The sequence below is a fragment of the Nelumbo nucifera genome, chromosome 1 (genome assembly GCF_055504915.1).
Source record: "Nelumbo nucifera cultivar China Antique chromosome 1, China Antique-T2T, whole genome shotgun sequence".
Classification (NCBI taxonomy): Eukaryota; Viridiplantae; Streptophyta; class Magnoliopsida; order Proteales; family Nelumbonaceae; genus Nelumbo; species Nelumbo nucifera.
The window spans coordinates 1609344-1622319 of NC_142649.1; the positions used below are offsets into that span (position 1 = coordinate 1609344).

General features: G+C 40.5%; 1 protein-coding gene across 1 annotated transcript in view; it reads left to right on the forward strand.

The window, feature by feature from the left end:
• The window catches only part of LOC104589348 (Polynucleotidyl transferase, ribonuclease H-like superfamily protein), a 36188-nt gene extending 23807 nt beyond the window's left edge, over positions 1 to 12381 (forward strand). The window contains exons 3-8 of the mRNA XM_010247632.3: positions 9861 to 10046; positions 10134 to 10246; positions 10515 to 10631; positions 10724 to 10838; positions 10928 to 11143; positions 11243 to 12381. Of these exons, the coding sequence (XP_010245934.1) occupies positions 9861 to 10046; positions 10134 to 10246; positions 10515 to 10631; positions 10724 to 10838; positions 10928 to 11143; positions 11243 to 11907 (1412 nt within the window). The 3' untranslated portion in view covers positions 11908 to 12381. The remainder of the gene's footprint in view (positions 1 to 9860; positions 10047 to 10133; positions 10247 to 10514; positions 10632 to 10723; positions 10839 to 10927; positions 11144 to 11242) is intronic.
• Positions 12382 to 12976: the final 595 nt, after the last annotated feature.

The window sequence follows — 12976 nt, forward strand, 5'->3', positions numbered from 1 at the left end:
CATGCATGTACTGACTCACAACACTGATGGCATAGGAAATATCTGGTCGTGTCATACACAAATATAGCAGTCGGCCCACCATTCTTTGATATCTCCCCACATCTTTTACCAACTCACCATCCACAACATTAATTCTATGATTTGGATCAATAGGAGTGTCTTTTGGTTTGGTCCCCAGCTTCTCAGTCTCCCGCAGTAGGTTAAGTACATACTTTCTCTAAGAGATGAAGATCCCATGCTTGGATCTTGCAACTTCAATCCCTAGGAAGTATTTGAGCTCACCAAGATCTTTGATCTCAAATTTTTGCTGCAATGATTTTTTGAGATCATCAATCTCCTCTAGATCATTTCTTGTAACCACTATATCATCCACATACACAATCAGAATTGACACCAGAGCATCTCTCCTCTTTACAAAGAGGGTGTGATTAGATTGGGTTTGAGTGTATCCAAAACGGATATGTGCCCCTCTAAACCTGTCAAACCAAGCCCTAGGTGACTGTTTTAGGCCATACGGAGATTTTTTGAGTTTGCACACCTTTCCTTTACCAGCATTTTCATAAAAGCCTGCTGGAATGTCCATATATACCTCTTCCTGTAAAATTTGGACTCACATAACTACTGTGGTCCCCACCTCCTATCTAACAACTAACATAAAACATCTACTAAAAAAAAAACAACATAAAACTGATTAATCTTCAATAATACAGCCCAGCCATAGCCCATTCTCCTTGCCGGTGTTATTAGTCATAAAGAAGGATGGGACTTGGCGATTTTGTATTGATTATAGGGCCCTTAACAATATCACCATTAAGGAATAAGGACCGATTCCCAATACTGGTCATTGATGAATTACTTGACGAACTTAGTCAGGCCACCATATTCTCAAAATTAGATTTACGGGCTGGGTATCATCAGATAAGGGTACATGTGGAGGATATTCACAAAATGGCTTTTAGGACACACGATGGCCACTACGAGTTCTTGGTCATGCCATTTGGGTTGACCAACGCTCCAACAACATTTCAAGCCTTAATGAATGACATATTCCGGCCATATTTACGTTAGTTCATTCTTGTTTTCTTTGACGACATATTGGTCTATAGCCCCAACTGGGAGGAACATCTGAACCATCTACAGGTCACCCTCGCAACACTTAAGACCCATCAGTTGTTCGCTAAAAAGTCCAAGTGCTCCTTTGGACACACCCATGTATATTACCTAGGAGTCTGGGACATGTTGTAGAAAGTGGAACTGTAGCAGCAGACCCGAATAAAATCTCTAGTATATTGGGCTGGTTGCAACCCAAAAATGTGAAAGAATTGAGGGCCTTCTTGGGCCTGACGATGCCTTTCACTGGTCAGCCCAGGCCCAACAAGCTTTTGAGTAGTTGAAACATACTGTTCTGACACCTCCAACATTAGCACTACCTGATTTCGCAAAAGACTTCATCATTGAATGTGATGCCTCTGGTCAAGGTGTTGGGGCTGTCCTCATGCAAGAAGGCCAACCATTAGCCTTTTCAGCAAGGCCTTGACATCACAGAAGTGGGCCAAATCAGTTTATGAACGAAAATTAATAGCAGTGGTCTTAGCAGTGCAGCGTTGGCTATCCTACTTGCTCGGTAGACGATTCATAATTCGGACCGACAATCAAAGTTTGAAGTTCTTGTTAGAACAAGCCATCCTATCACCGGACCAACAATGGTGGATGTCCAAATTATTGGGGTACGACTACACAATTGGGTACAAAGCAGGGGCTACTAACCGCGTTGCTGATGCCCTCTCACGGCACCCACAATCATTTCAGCTACTCGTGTCATCCCCAACCTCTCCACTCATGGATCAGCTTCGAAAGGAAGCCCACTCCCATGCAGAGTTACAGCAATTAAAGGCCCAAGTATTGGCAAATCCATCACAGCACCCCAGGTATACCGTCAAGGAATCTACTCTTCTTCAAGGGACGCCCGGAAACCCCAGCAGATTCTGCACATCTCAGGAAGCTCCTTGAATCATTTCATGTCTCACCCACAGGTGGTCACTCCGGCATTCTACGGACGCAAAAACGCATTGCCACACAATTCCATTGGAAAGGCATGCGTACCTCGATTCAAAATTTCATAGCCAAGTGTGCAGTATGGCAACAAAATAAGACAACTACTACAACATCAGCAGGCCTCTGGCAACCACTTCCAACCCCAACTCAAGTTTGGAATGATATATCAATGGACTTCATCACGGGGTTGCCCATTTCCGCCAGTAAAACCGTTATTCTTGTGGTGGTTGATAGATTGACGAAATACAGTCATTTTCTATCTCTATCACACCCATTCACAGCAATCACAGTTGCTGACTTGTTCTTTCGGGAAATTGTGTGCCTTCATGGGCTCCTCAACTCAATTGTGTCCGACAGGGATCCTATTTTTATGAGCCGTTTCTGGGCTGAACTTTTTCGTCTACATGGGGTTAAACTCTTCAAATCAACTACCTACCACCCCCAATCTAATGGATAGACAGAGGTGGTTAACAAGAGTCTTGAAACATATCTGAGATGCTTCGCGGGAGATCGACCAAGACAATGGGTGAAGTGGATCCACTGGGCTAAGTGGTGGTACAACACCACTTTCCATAGCACTGCCAGAATGACGCCTTTTAGAGCTCTATATGGTCGGGACCCTCCCCCTCTACTTCCTTATGAAAAAGGGACCACTACAGTAGCAGCCTTAGAAGAACAACCAATACAGCGGGATGAGGTGTTAAAAGAGCTGAGAAATCATCTCTTGCAAGCACAACAATGGATGAAGCGCACTTATGATAAACATCACAAGAATGTCCAATATGAAGTCGGTGATTGGGTGTTTCTTAAATTACATCCCTTCAGACAGATTTCAGTAGCAAGCTGAAAGTGGAACAAACTCAGCCTGCGCTGTTTTGGACCATTTAAAATCCTTGAGAGGATAGAGTCTGTGGCATACAAACTGGACCTCCCTGCAACATGAGAGTTGCATCCCCATATTTCATATCTCTTTACTGAAGAAAGGGCCGGAGCCAAGAGTTATTACAAGTGCTACTCTTTCCACATTTTCAGATGAAGGACAAGTGCAGACTGAGCCAGCCCGCATCATTGATTTCAGATGGATGCGACGTGGCGGAAGAGTCACTCCAGAAGCACTAGTTGTTCACTTGTTTGGTGTAAACTTCCAGAAGAGGACTCCACTTGGGAATCTTACTTGGATCTGCAAACAAATTTTCCCACGTTAGACCTTGAGGGCAAGGTCTCTCTAAAGGAGGGAGGGATTGTTAAGGCTGCTGAAACAGAACACCGGAAAACAGTTAGTCAATTTTACAAGAGAAGGCCACGTCAGCAAACAGCTCAGCTACTGACAATCCACTTGCAGTGGTTTTAACGGAAAGAAATTAAAGAATGTAAGAAGAGGAGTTCTGTAAAACAATATAAATAATCAAAAACAAGGGAAATAAGAGGATCGATCTTTCAACATCATTCCTTCTCTCTCTCTCTCTCTTCCCTCTCCCCTATCTCTCAAATTCAAGAGGTTGGCAAAGGGGTTTGAATGGGTGATGACCAATACATATTGCACAACTAGATATGGATAAAGAAAGAAATTGTAGGAGGAATTGGAAGACATCAGTGGACTTTGGGAAGGACCATGGTGGTTAGGTGGGGACTTCAATGTCATAAGATTTTTAGAGGAGACAAACAGTGCTACGGGTGGGGGAAATACAACTTTGAGGAGGTTTAATAGTTTCATTAACTGTTTTGAACTAAAGGAGGTTCCACTGATGCATGGGACATTCACTTGGTCCAACCTACAGGCAAAGCCTATCTGTTTGAAATTGGATAGATTCTTATTCACAACAGATTGGGGAGAACATTGGGGGGTGGTTTACTCTAGAACCCTACCTAGGGTAACCTCAGATCATTGGCCTATTATTTTAATGAGGGAGAATCTTGGCAATAGAGGGCCATCACAATTCAGGTTTGAGAATGTGGTTGTCCCACCCGGGTTTTATGGAACTAGTTAAGAATTGGTGGAGTGGTAGTGCCCCAAGGTCCAATTGGGAGGGTATGAAATTTCATTGGAAATTAAAGGATCTGAAAGCAAAAATTAAGGAATGGAATATCCTCCACTTTGGTAGAATTGAGGAAAGGAAACAGGATGTGATAAATCAAATTGAGGAGTTGGATGCAAAGGAAAATGAAGGCACATTTGGTGATAGGGATAAAGAAGAGAGATGGGTGTTGAGGACGCAATTAAAGGACATACTATATAAAGAAGAAGTTAGTTGGAGACAAAAATCTAGGCATAAGTGGGTGAAGGAGGGGAGATGGAAATACCAAATTTTTTCATGCAATGGCCAACAGGAGGAGAAGGAAAAATTTGATTACAAAGTTGGAGATTGATGGGGTGCCCCTTACTCAGCAAGGTGAGATTGCTAGGGCTTTTGTAGAGCATTTTAAATCTATATATAGAAGGCCCCTAAACCAGAGGATTTGGTTGGGAGGTCTAGATTGGCCAAAACTTTTTGAGGAGGCAAAGGAGTGGCATGAAAGAAAATTTGAGGTGGAGGAAATTAGGGAGGCAGTTTTCTCAATGGATAGATCTAAAGCACCAGGTCCGGATGGTTTCACTATGGCCTTTTACCAGGATTGTTGGGAGATATTGAAGCAGGACATCCTTAAAGTTTTCAATGGATTTCATCAAAGGGGGGTGATTAATTTCATAGAATCAAGGGGCTTTTGTGGGAAATAGGCAGATTGTTGATCAAAGATTAATTGCTAATGAGTGTGTGGAGGTTCTAAGGAGAAGAAAGAAGAAAGGGATTGTGTATAAGTTAGATCTAGAGAAAGTTTATGACATGGTGGATTGGTCATTCTTAATGCAAGTGATGGACTGCTTTGGCTTTGGGGTAAAATGGTGCAAATAGATCCTGGGATGTATTGAGACCTATCATTACTCAATCTTGGTGAATGGGTCTATAGTGGATCATTTTCCAGCTACCAGGGGAATTAGACAAGGGGACCCCCTTTCCCCATTTCTCTTTACTTAGATAGCAGAAGTGTTGGGGAAACTAATAGAGAGGGCAGATTCGAGGAACTTAGTGAGGGGGTGGAGGGTTGGAAGAGATAGGTTGCCTATCACACATCTATAGTTTTCTAATGACACAATTCTATTCTATAAAGGGGAGGATGTGAGGTGGGTTAGAAATTTGAAGAGAGTAGTGCAATTATTTGAAAAAAAATGTCAAATTTGAAGGTTAATTTTGATAAGAGCTGTGTGGTAGGGGTGAACATGGAAGAAGGAGAAATGAGGGATAAGGCTGAAATTTTGGGATGTGAGATGTCACAGTGGCCTATGATTTACTTGGGGATGCCTTTAGGGGATAATCCGAAGAACAATAGTTTTTGGAGCCACGTAATTGATAGGTTTACGAAAAGGTTAGCCTCTTGGAAGAAGAATTATCTATCTTTGGGTGGCAGAATCACTCTAATTAAGTCCACATTGGCTAGCTTGCTGGTGTATTACTTATCTGTGTTTAGAATCCCAAAAAAATAAGTAGAGTGCTGGAAAAGTTGATGAGAGATTTCTTATGGGAGCCAGGGGAGGAAAGGAGAGATCATAGAGTGAATTGGGAGTTAGTTTCCAAGTGCAGAGATGAGGGTGGCTTAGGATTAGGCAATATCTGGAAGAAAAATGAAGCCTTGTTGGGTAAATTGTTGTGGAGGTTTGGTGAGGATAGGGATAAGTTGTGGACCAAGGTTATCTTGAGTATTCTTGGACAGGCAGATGATGGCTGGGACTAACCGGGCCTCTCCTTGGAAATCAATACATGCCACTCTTCCATCCTTTTTGCAACACATCAGGTATTATCTTTGCTGTGGGAATCAGGTTAAATTTTGGGAACACTTGTGGGCGGGGGATGTACCCTTGAAAGACCAATTTCCCTCTTTATTCACCCTCTCCCAGTTCAAAGGGAAGTGTGTGTCTGATTTTTTGGTCCCTTCTGAGTCAAATTTTGGGTATGATTGGGATTTGGGTCTTAGAAGAGGCCTTAGGGAGTCATAATTGGGAATGGTTGTGGACTTACAGATCTTGAATGGGGTGGTTTTGGACCCGTAAAAAAGGGATAGTGGAATTTGGACTTTATCCCCCTCTGGGGTTTTCTCTTGTGCTTCCTTCTTTAAATCCTTGGCACAACAGTCCAACATTTCTATTCAGTCTTTCCCAGTCAAGGAAATATGGGGTGAGCCAATCCCTCCAAGGATTGGAGCTTTTTGTTGGGAGGCATTCCTAGAAAGATGTAACACATGTGATTTACTCCAAAAGAAAAGGCCAAATTGGTGCTTGTCCCCAAACTGGTGCACCCTCTGTAAGGCTAATGGTGAAAGCTCCTCGTACCACTTACTAATTTCTTGTCCCTTTGTTTCTGATATATGGGAATGATTTATCTCTTTATTTGATTGCAGCTGGACCCCTCCACCAGATATATAAAGCATGTTTGCCACTTATTTCCTTGGCCTAAGAAAGGGGGTAGGGTTATGTGGAGGTGTGTGAGGGCTGCCATTTCTGGACTATGTGGGAAGAAAGGAACTCTAGGACTTTTTCTGGTAAGGAGAGGAACAAAGAAGGTATCATTGAGGTAATAATGGTTAGGGTGGTGCATTGGCTGAAGTCTTTGGATATGTTAGCTGATGTCTCTACAGATATGCTGCTGAATAGATGGCTGTAAGTGGCAAATTCTGCTCCGTTTTCATCAGTTGCCTCTCCTTTGTGGTCCCCACTAGGCCTAGGGTGCGTAAACTGAACTTTGATGGCAGTACGCAGTAGTGAAGGTAATCCTGGGCCTTCGGGTGTTGATGGGTGTTCAGAGATGAGAATGGAAAGGTGATTGCATTGTTTTCAGGCTCCATTGGGAATGGTGACTCTACTAGAGCTGATATCTGTGCCTTAATGAAAGGTTTAGGAAAGATAAAGGAGCTGAATATTCATAGACTAATTGTTGAAGGAGACTCAAAGTTGGTTACAGAAGGACAATGGACTGGAAATATGCAAATGAGAGAAGGGAGGCTAAATGGCTAACTAGGGGGTTGGAGGTTCAGAGTGAATGGGTGAAGAGGACTGCAAATGCTTTTGCAGATACATAGGCGAAACAAGGGGTGGGAAGGGAACAAATGTTTTGGGCTGTATTATAATCATATTTTCTTTTTTCTTTCTCGGGAGAGTTAGGCCTATTTACCTCTTCCCAGCATGTTGTAATATTATTGTCCATTAATAAAATGATTTCTGTTATTGATCAGAAAAAAAATGGTTACTTGCTGGTTTGTCAGCTTATAAAGCTTGGGATACACCTCACGCAGTTTTCCAACCCCAAGCCACTCATCTTCCTAAAACCTTATCCTAAGCCCTTCCCCCACTTTAAGTTTATCTAAACTTCTGAAGTCCTGTTTAAATTTCATAATTCCCTTCCATACACTTATCCCATATGAACTCCTCACCTACCTTGACTCCCACCCAAACCTCACCTCCATAACGCCTCCCTCTCTCCCTCTTGCCCAAATCTCCACAGCCATTTCCCTAATGCACGTGCCCAAACCATCTTAGTTTACTCTCTCTCATTTTATCACCTATTGGAGCTACTCCTAGGTTTCTACGAATAACTTCATTCCTAATCCTATCCTTTCTAGTTTTTCCACTCATCCGTCTTAGCATTTGCATTTTTGCCACATTCATTTTTTGGACATGGTTGTTTCTTGACTGCCCAACACCTTGCTCCATACAACATAGCAGGCCTTACAACTGTTTTATAGAACTTTCCTTTTAATCTAAGTGGTATTCACCTATCACATAAAAGTCTAGATGCACCCTTCATTTTGCCCATTTTGCTCTAATTCTTTGGGTGACATCCTCTTCAATCTCTCCGTTATAAATTATTGAACTAAGGTACCGGAAATGGTTACATTGAGTTATCTCTTGGTCCCTAATCCTAAGAGTATCTTGATTTACACTCATATTACTAAGTTTACATGTCATATACTCTATTTTAGTCCCACTTATTTTAAAACCTCTTGTTTCTAAGGCATTTGTCCATAAGCTTAATTTTGCATTTAATCCTTCATTAGTTTCATCAATTAAAACAATGTCATTCGCAAACAACATATGCCATAGGAACTTCCCCTTGAATATGATTAGTCAATTCATCTATGATCAGTGCAAATAAATAAGGGCTAGTGCTGAACCTAGGTGAAGACCCATAGTAACTATAAAATCTGAAGTCTTGGGATCCATATAATGAGAGTTTGATAAAAGTTTTAGTGCCGGCTGCCAACCTGACGCCCCCTCCTTTATCTGGGCTTGGGACCAGCAGTGTAAGATAAGCTCACACTGGCAGAGTTACCCCTCGTATCTACAATATTGTTATGAAATCTTGTTATAATATATTGTGTATTTGACTTAGAACCAAATAGTTTTTTTTTTTTTTTTGATGAATAACCGAATCAGATTCATTAAATTAAAACAAAGAGATACAAAGCACAATTAGAGGGAGAGATAAACTCTCTTAGTTCTCCCTCAACAACTAGATCATGTTTACACCAAAGCCCAATATAGTTGATTTCTTCTCACTCATTGTTTAGCCAATGCATCAATGAAGGAGTTAGCATTTCTTTCACCCATAATCCAACTTCCATGCCTCATGACAGCCACTTGAATCTCCTTTTTTCATTAATATTGTTCTACCAACCAACTTCCTCCTTTTGCAGCCATCCTATTACTAATTTTGAATCCCCTTTGATAATCATATTTGAATGTTCAGTTCCTTAGCCTTTTATACGCCTTCCATCACAGCCATGATTTGAGCCCTTGGAGAATCACCCATGCCAATTGGGCCTGAATAAAGAGCAATAATTCTTCCTTTATCATTCCTGAATTGTCCTCCAACGCTTGATGGATTGGGTTTTCCTTCACTACTTCCATCGAAGTTCAGCTTTATGAAACCACCATTTGGCAGGGACCAATAAGGCCTAATTACAGCCACAAGAGGGGCTGAATCAGCCACTTTCTTACATTTTCTATTCAAGTCAACAGTAAAAATGTCCTTGAAAAGGTTCAAGGATCTCACCCAATGGACCACTTTGATGGTAATAGCTTTGATTAATGCATCCCTACTCTCCTTTTCAAAAAAGAAAAACTCTTAGATTCTTCTCTTCCCTTATTGTTTTACAAACAACAGCTGTTGTACACCTCTATAAAATTCTTCCCTGCTTCTTTGGCCAACTGACAAAAGTAGAGACAAACAAGTTTTGTACATTTGGTGTGGGGTTCCACCTACAACCAAACAAAGAGAGAAATCAATACCAAAATGAGGATACAAGGGGGGGGGGGAAGAGATTAATAAGTGATAGAAAGCATCACCATTAGCCTAAAAAAAGCACCAATTAGGTCTTTTTTCTTCGGAGTAAATCATAAATGTTAGTTTTTTCCTAAAAATCTTCTTAGCAAAACCCTCCTATCCTAGGCGGAATAAGCTTACTCTAAACCTCCTTAACAGGAAAAGGTGAACCAAGACTATCACCAGGCTGAATTAATGTCAAAAAGGAAGCACAAGTAAAAGAACCATAATAAGAAATAGTCCAAATACTGCTGTCCCTTTTTGAAGTATCCCAGAAGACCAATAGTTTTCACGGGGAATATGTCGATTCCTGTAATACTTTGTGTTGATACCCATGGAAATCAAAACATGCCATTGAAATATTAGGAAATTCATCAGCATTTTAGTCTGTGATTATAATGGAAAATAACAGATGATATTTTCTTTTTCACTTTCCTTTTCTTTTAATGTCAGGCATATCATACTTGTCCAGAGTACAAGAATCCACTGCAAAAGATCGAATTGGAAATCCAATCTCTTCACATCTAGTGAAATCCTCTTCTACTTCATCAGTTGCTGATGTAGTTTTTGTAGAAAGGATTAAAGCACGAGTTAGGCATTGGAGGAATGCTTGTAAAGAACCAAACAAGGGGACTGATGGTAAGTAATATGCTGCACTTTTTATGCTGTCCTGACTCATCCCTTTTTTGGTCATTCTTATTTATTTATCTATTGTATTTCATTCAGAACTTCTTGTCAAATCTTTGAGGAAACTTATTTTAGGAGGTGAACTGTATGGGTCAAGGCCATGCATGTCTATAGATGTTTGCAATGCTCGTCAAGTGCAGCTTGTACTAGAGGTATACATTCTTTAATTTTATCTCTTCTGTTGGATGGACACAGTGCATTGGGAGCAGGTCTGCTAGTTAGGTCATATAGTGGAGTTTCCCAAATGACCTGGGAATTATCCAAATGACAATTAGTTTGGATGCTGAAAGAGTCTAACTTATTTGTCTTGCCAGCCTCTTCATGGTTACAAATTTCAGTCCCAAAGTACTTTGGCAGTTGCCGTATATAGGTTGTCTCATTGGAACCCTGTATTTAAAGTTTAGTACTCTTTGGTTGCAGATGTTGAGTGAGATCTTTGATGACCTCGTACCTTTAATTATCCCAGACAAGAGTGGTGGACCAAAGGCAGTACGAGTTGTATTTACAAGTTCTCCAGAGGACAAAAATCTTCTTGAGGTAGGGGGAGGTGCAATATTTCGTAGTCATGGAACAATACCTTCACTTAGAAACTCTTTTGTCCATCTTATAATTGTGATTTGTATTTACAGAAGGAGCTTGAAAATATTGAAGAGGAATGGAACAAGCAAGTTCGTGGCTTTCGAGAAGTTATTGACGTGCTATCTGCTTCCCAGAAACCAATTATTGCCTTCGATTGCCTTAATGGTGCATCTCTATATTTATTATCAGTAGTCACTTTATGCCTACCTATTTCATTCTATTTTATTAATGTTTTATGCCATCTCGTGATGCAGAATTTACATTTGTTCATTCAAAATTCATTGCTCCTCTGCCTTCAAACCTGAATGAGTTCATGTGCTCCTTACGTTTGGTTTTTCCCTGTATCCTGGATGTCAACAATTTGCTGAAAGAAATTGGACCCGTAAGTAGGGCAAAAAATTTGCCTGCAGCTATGTCCTACTTGAAGAGACAGTTCTTTGTGCCTCTTGATATGGAGATTCCACATCAAGGTCAGCCACTTTACTCCATGTGTACGTGTCTGCACATAATGTTGCACCTAGTTTATAGTTGGTCTAAATGTTCTAATTCCATGTATGGGTTTTATTTAGGCATATCAGCTGAAGAAAATGAAAGAAAGAAGCATGGACATAATGTGTTAAGAATCACACATTTGTTTGCTAAACTTGGCTCAATACTGAAAATAACTCATGGTTCTTGCAAAACCATGAATGGTGATATAGATAAAGTCATGGAAGACCATGGTAACATATTTTATCCTTGCTGTTCCAGTCTCAAAGAACCAATTGACAGAGACATCTTGGTCTTTACAAATAAAACAAGAAAAGTGAGCACAGAGGATTTGGTTTTCTTGTGGGGATTCAGGGTTGGGATGACTGCTGGAGTGTTGAAGAAGATCCTCTATGCATCTCATGATGTTTTCTCTGAAGATTTTGAGGTCAAGTTAGTTGATAAGAGCTGTGCTGTTGTAGTTTTCTGGACACCTGGTTTGGCTGAGGTGTTACTCAAGGTAATCAGTTCAGGGGGAGTTGGTTCTAGTGCTTTGATGGATATGATTTCAGAAGGACTAAAAGCAGCTGGTTATGAGGCTTACAAGAGAGTCTGCAGGATGCGTTTATGGGAGTTGCATTTAGCTGACTCATTAGACAAGGCATTGTCAGATGAGTACCCTCGTGACTGGGTAGCTAATGCCAGATCAGAACCCCTGGGGATATGCTGGAATAACGAGTTTATCATTAAATTGGATGACCTGTGAGAAGCTATTGATTTTCAATATTTTTTAAAGTTTATCAGATATGATGCAAGGGTTCATTGGCCGACATGCCCGAAAATCATTCATTGCTTATGTTCATTTGAGAGTAATCAGGTGCTCTCTGTTCTGTCCAAGGTTGAATCGTTGCAATGACAACCCATTCTGTTGTAAGTTTTGGCCAAAAAATGTTAGCAATCAAAAAATTAGTAATTCTTGAGGCCAATGAAGAGGTTGGGTTTGTTGCGGAACTTCATATACATACCCAATTATCAAAAAAAAAAAGAAAGAAAAGAAAGAAGAAAAGCTTCATATACATACCCGGGCTGTCACTTAGCAGGTCAGTATTAGTAGTTTTTTTTTTATATATTTTTGTTTCATGTATTTCATGCATATGCTTCCAAGGGCTGGGTATAAATTTCATTGTAAATTAAACCACCTAACTCCTTTTCTAAAGTAATCATAAAAACATTGTTACAATGATTATGGATGAAATTCATCAGCTAGGAGTAGCAATGTAGAAGCTACATATAGGAAGGCAAGCCTTTATCTTAGGTATTGGAGGAACAACATGGGAGGCTTAATTCCATCTCCCAAATAATTAAGTAAACCAAAATCTTGATCTGAAAGATTCATTTCCTATTCAAGCTTGACCTTCCATCAGATCCTGAGACTGGAGGGAAATTAAAGTGCACTTATTGGCCAACATCATGCTTGTTTAGGAGTGGAGGTTTATATTTGTTTGAGCTAAATCTTGTCCAAACTTAAAATAACTAGTTTGTAGTAACGGGTGTGTACAAGGGCCAGGATGGTCCCAAAAGCACATCAACGAGGCATGTTTTAGAAGACTGAAACGCTGAAGCTTTAATTGAGCTGCTTCGGAGAAGCTATTGAAAGAACATAAGGCTTGGTTGGTTTGTGCACTGGTGTAAAAGCTTAAGAATGCAAATAGGCTGAATGTATGTACTCCTATCTGATACAAAATTTACTCTCATTTGCACAATTGCAGTATTGCACACACTGGTAGTGCAAATTTTGCATCAGTTCTTTCTACCTAGAAGGGGATTTCACTCTA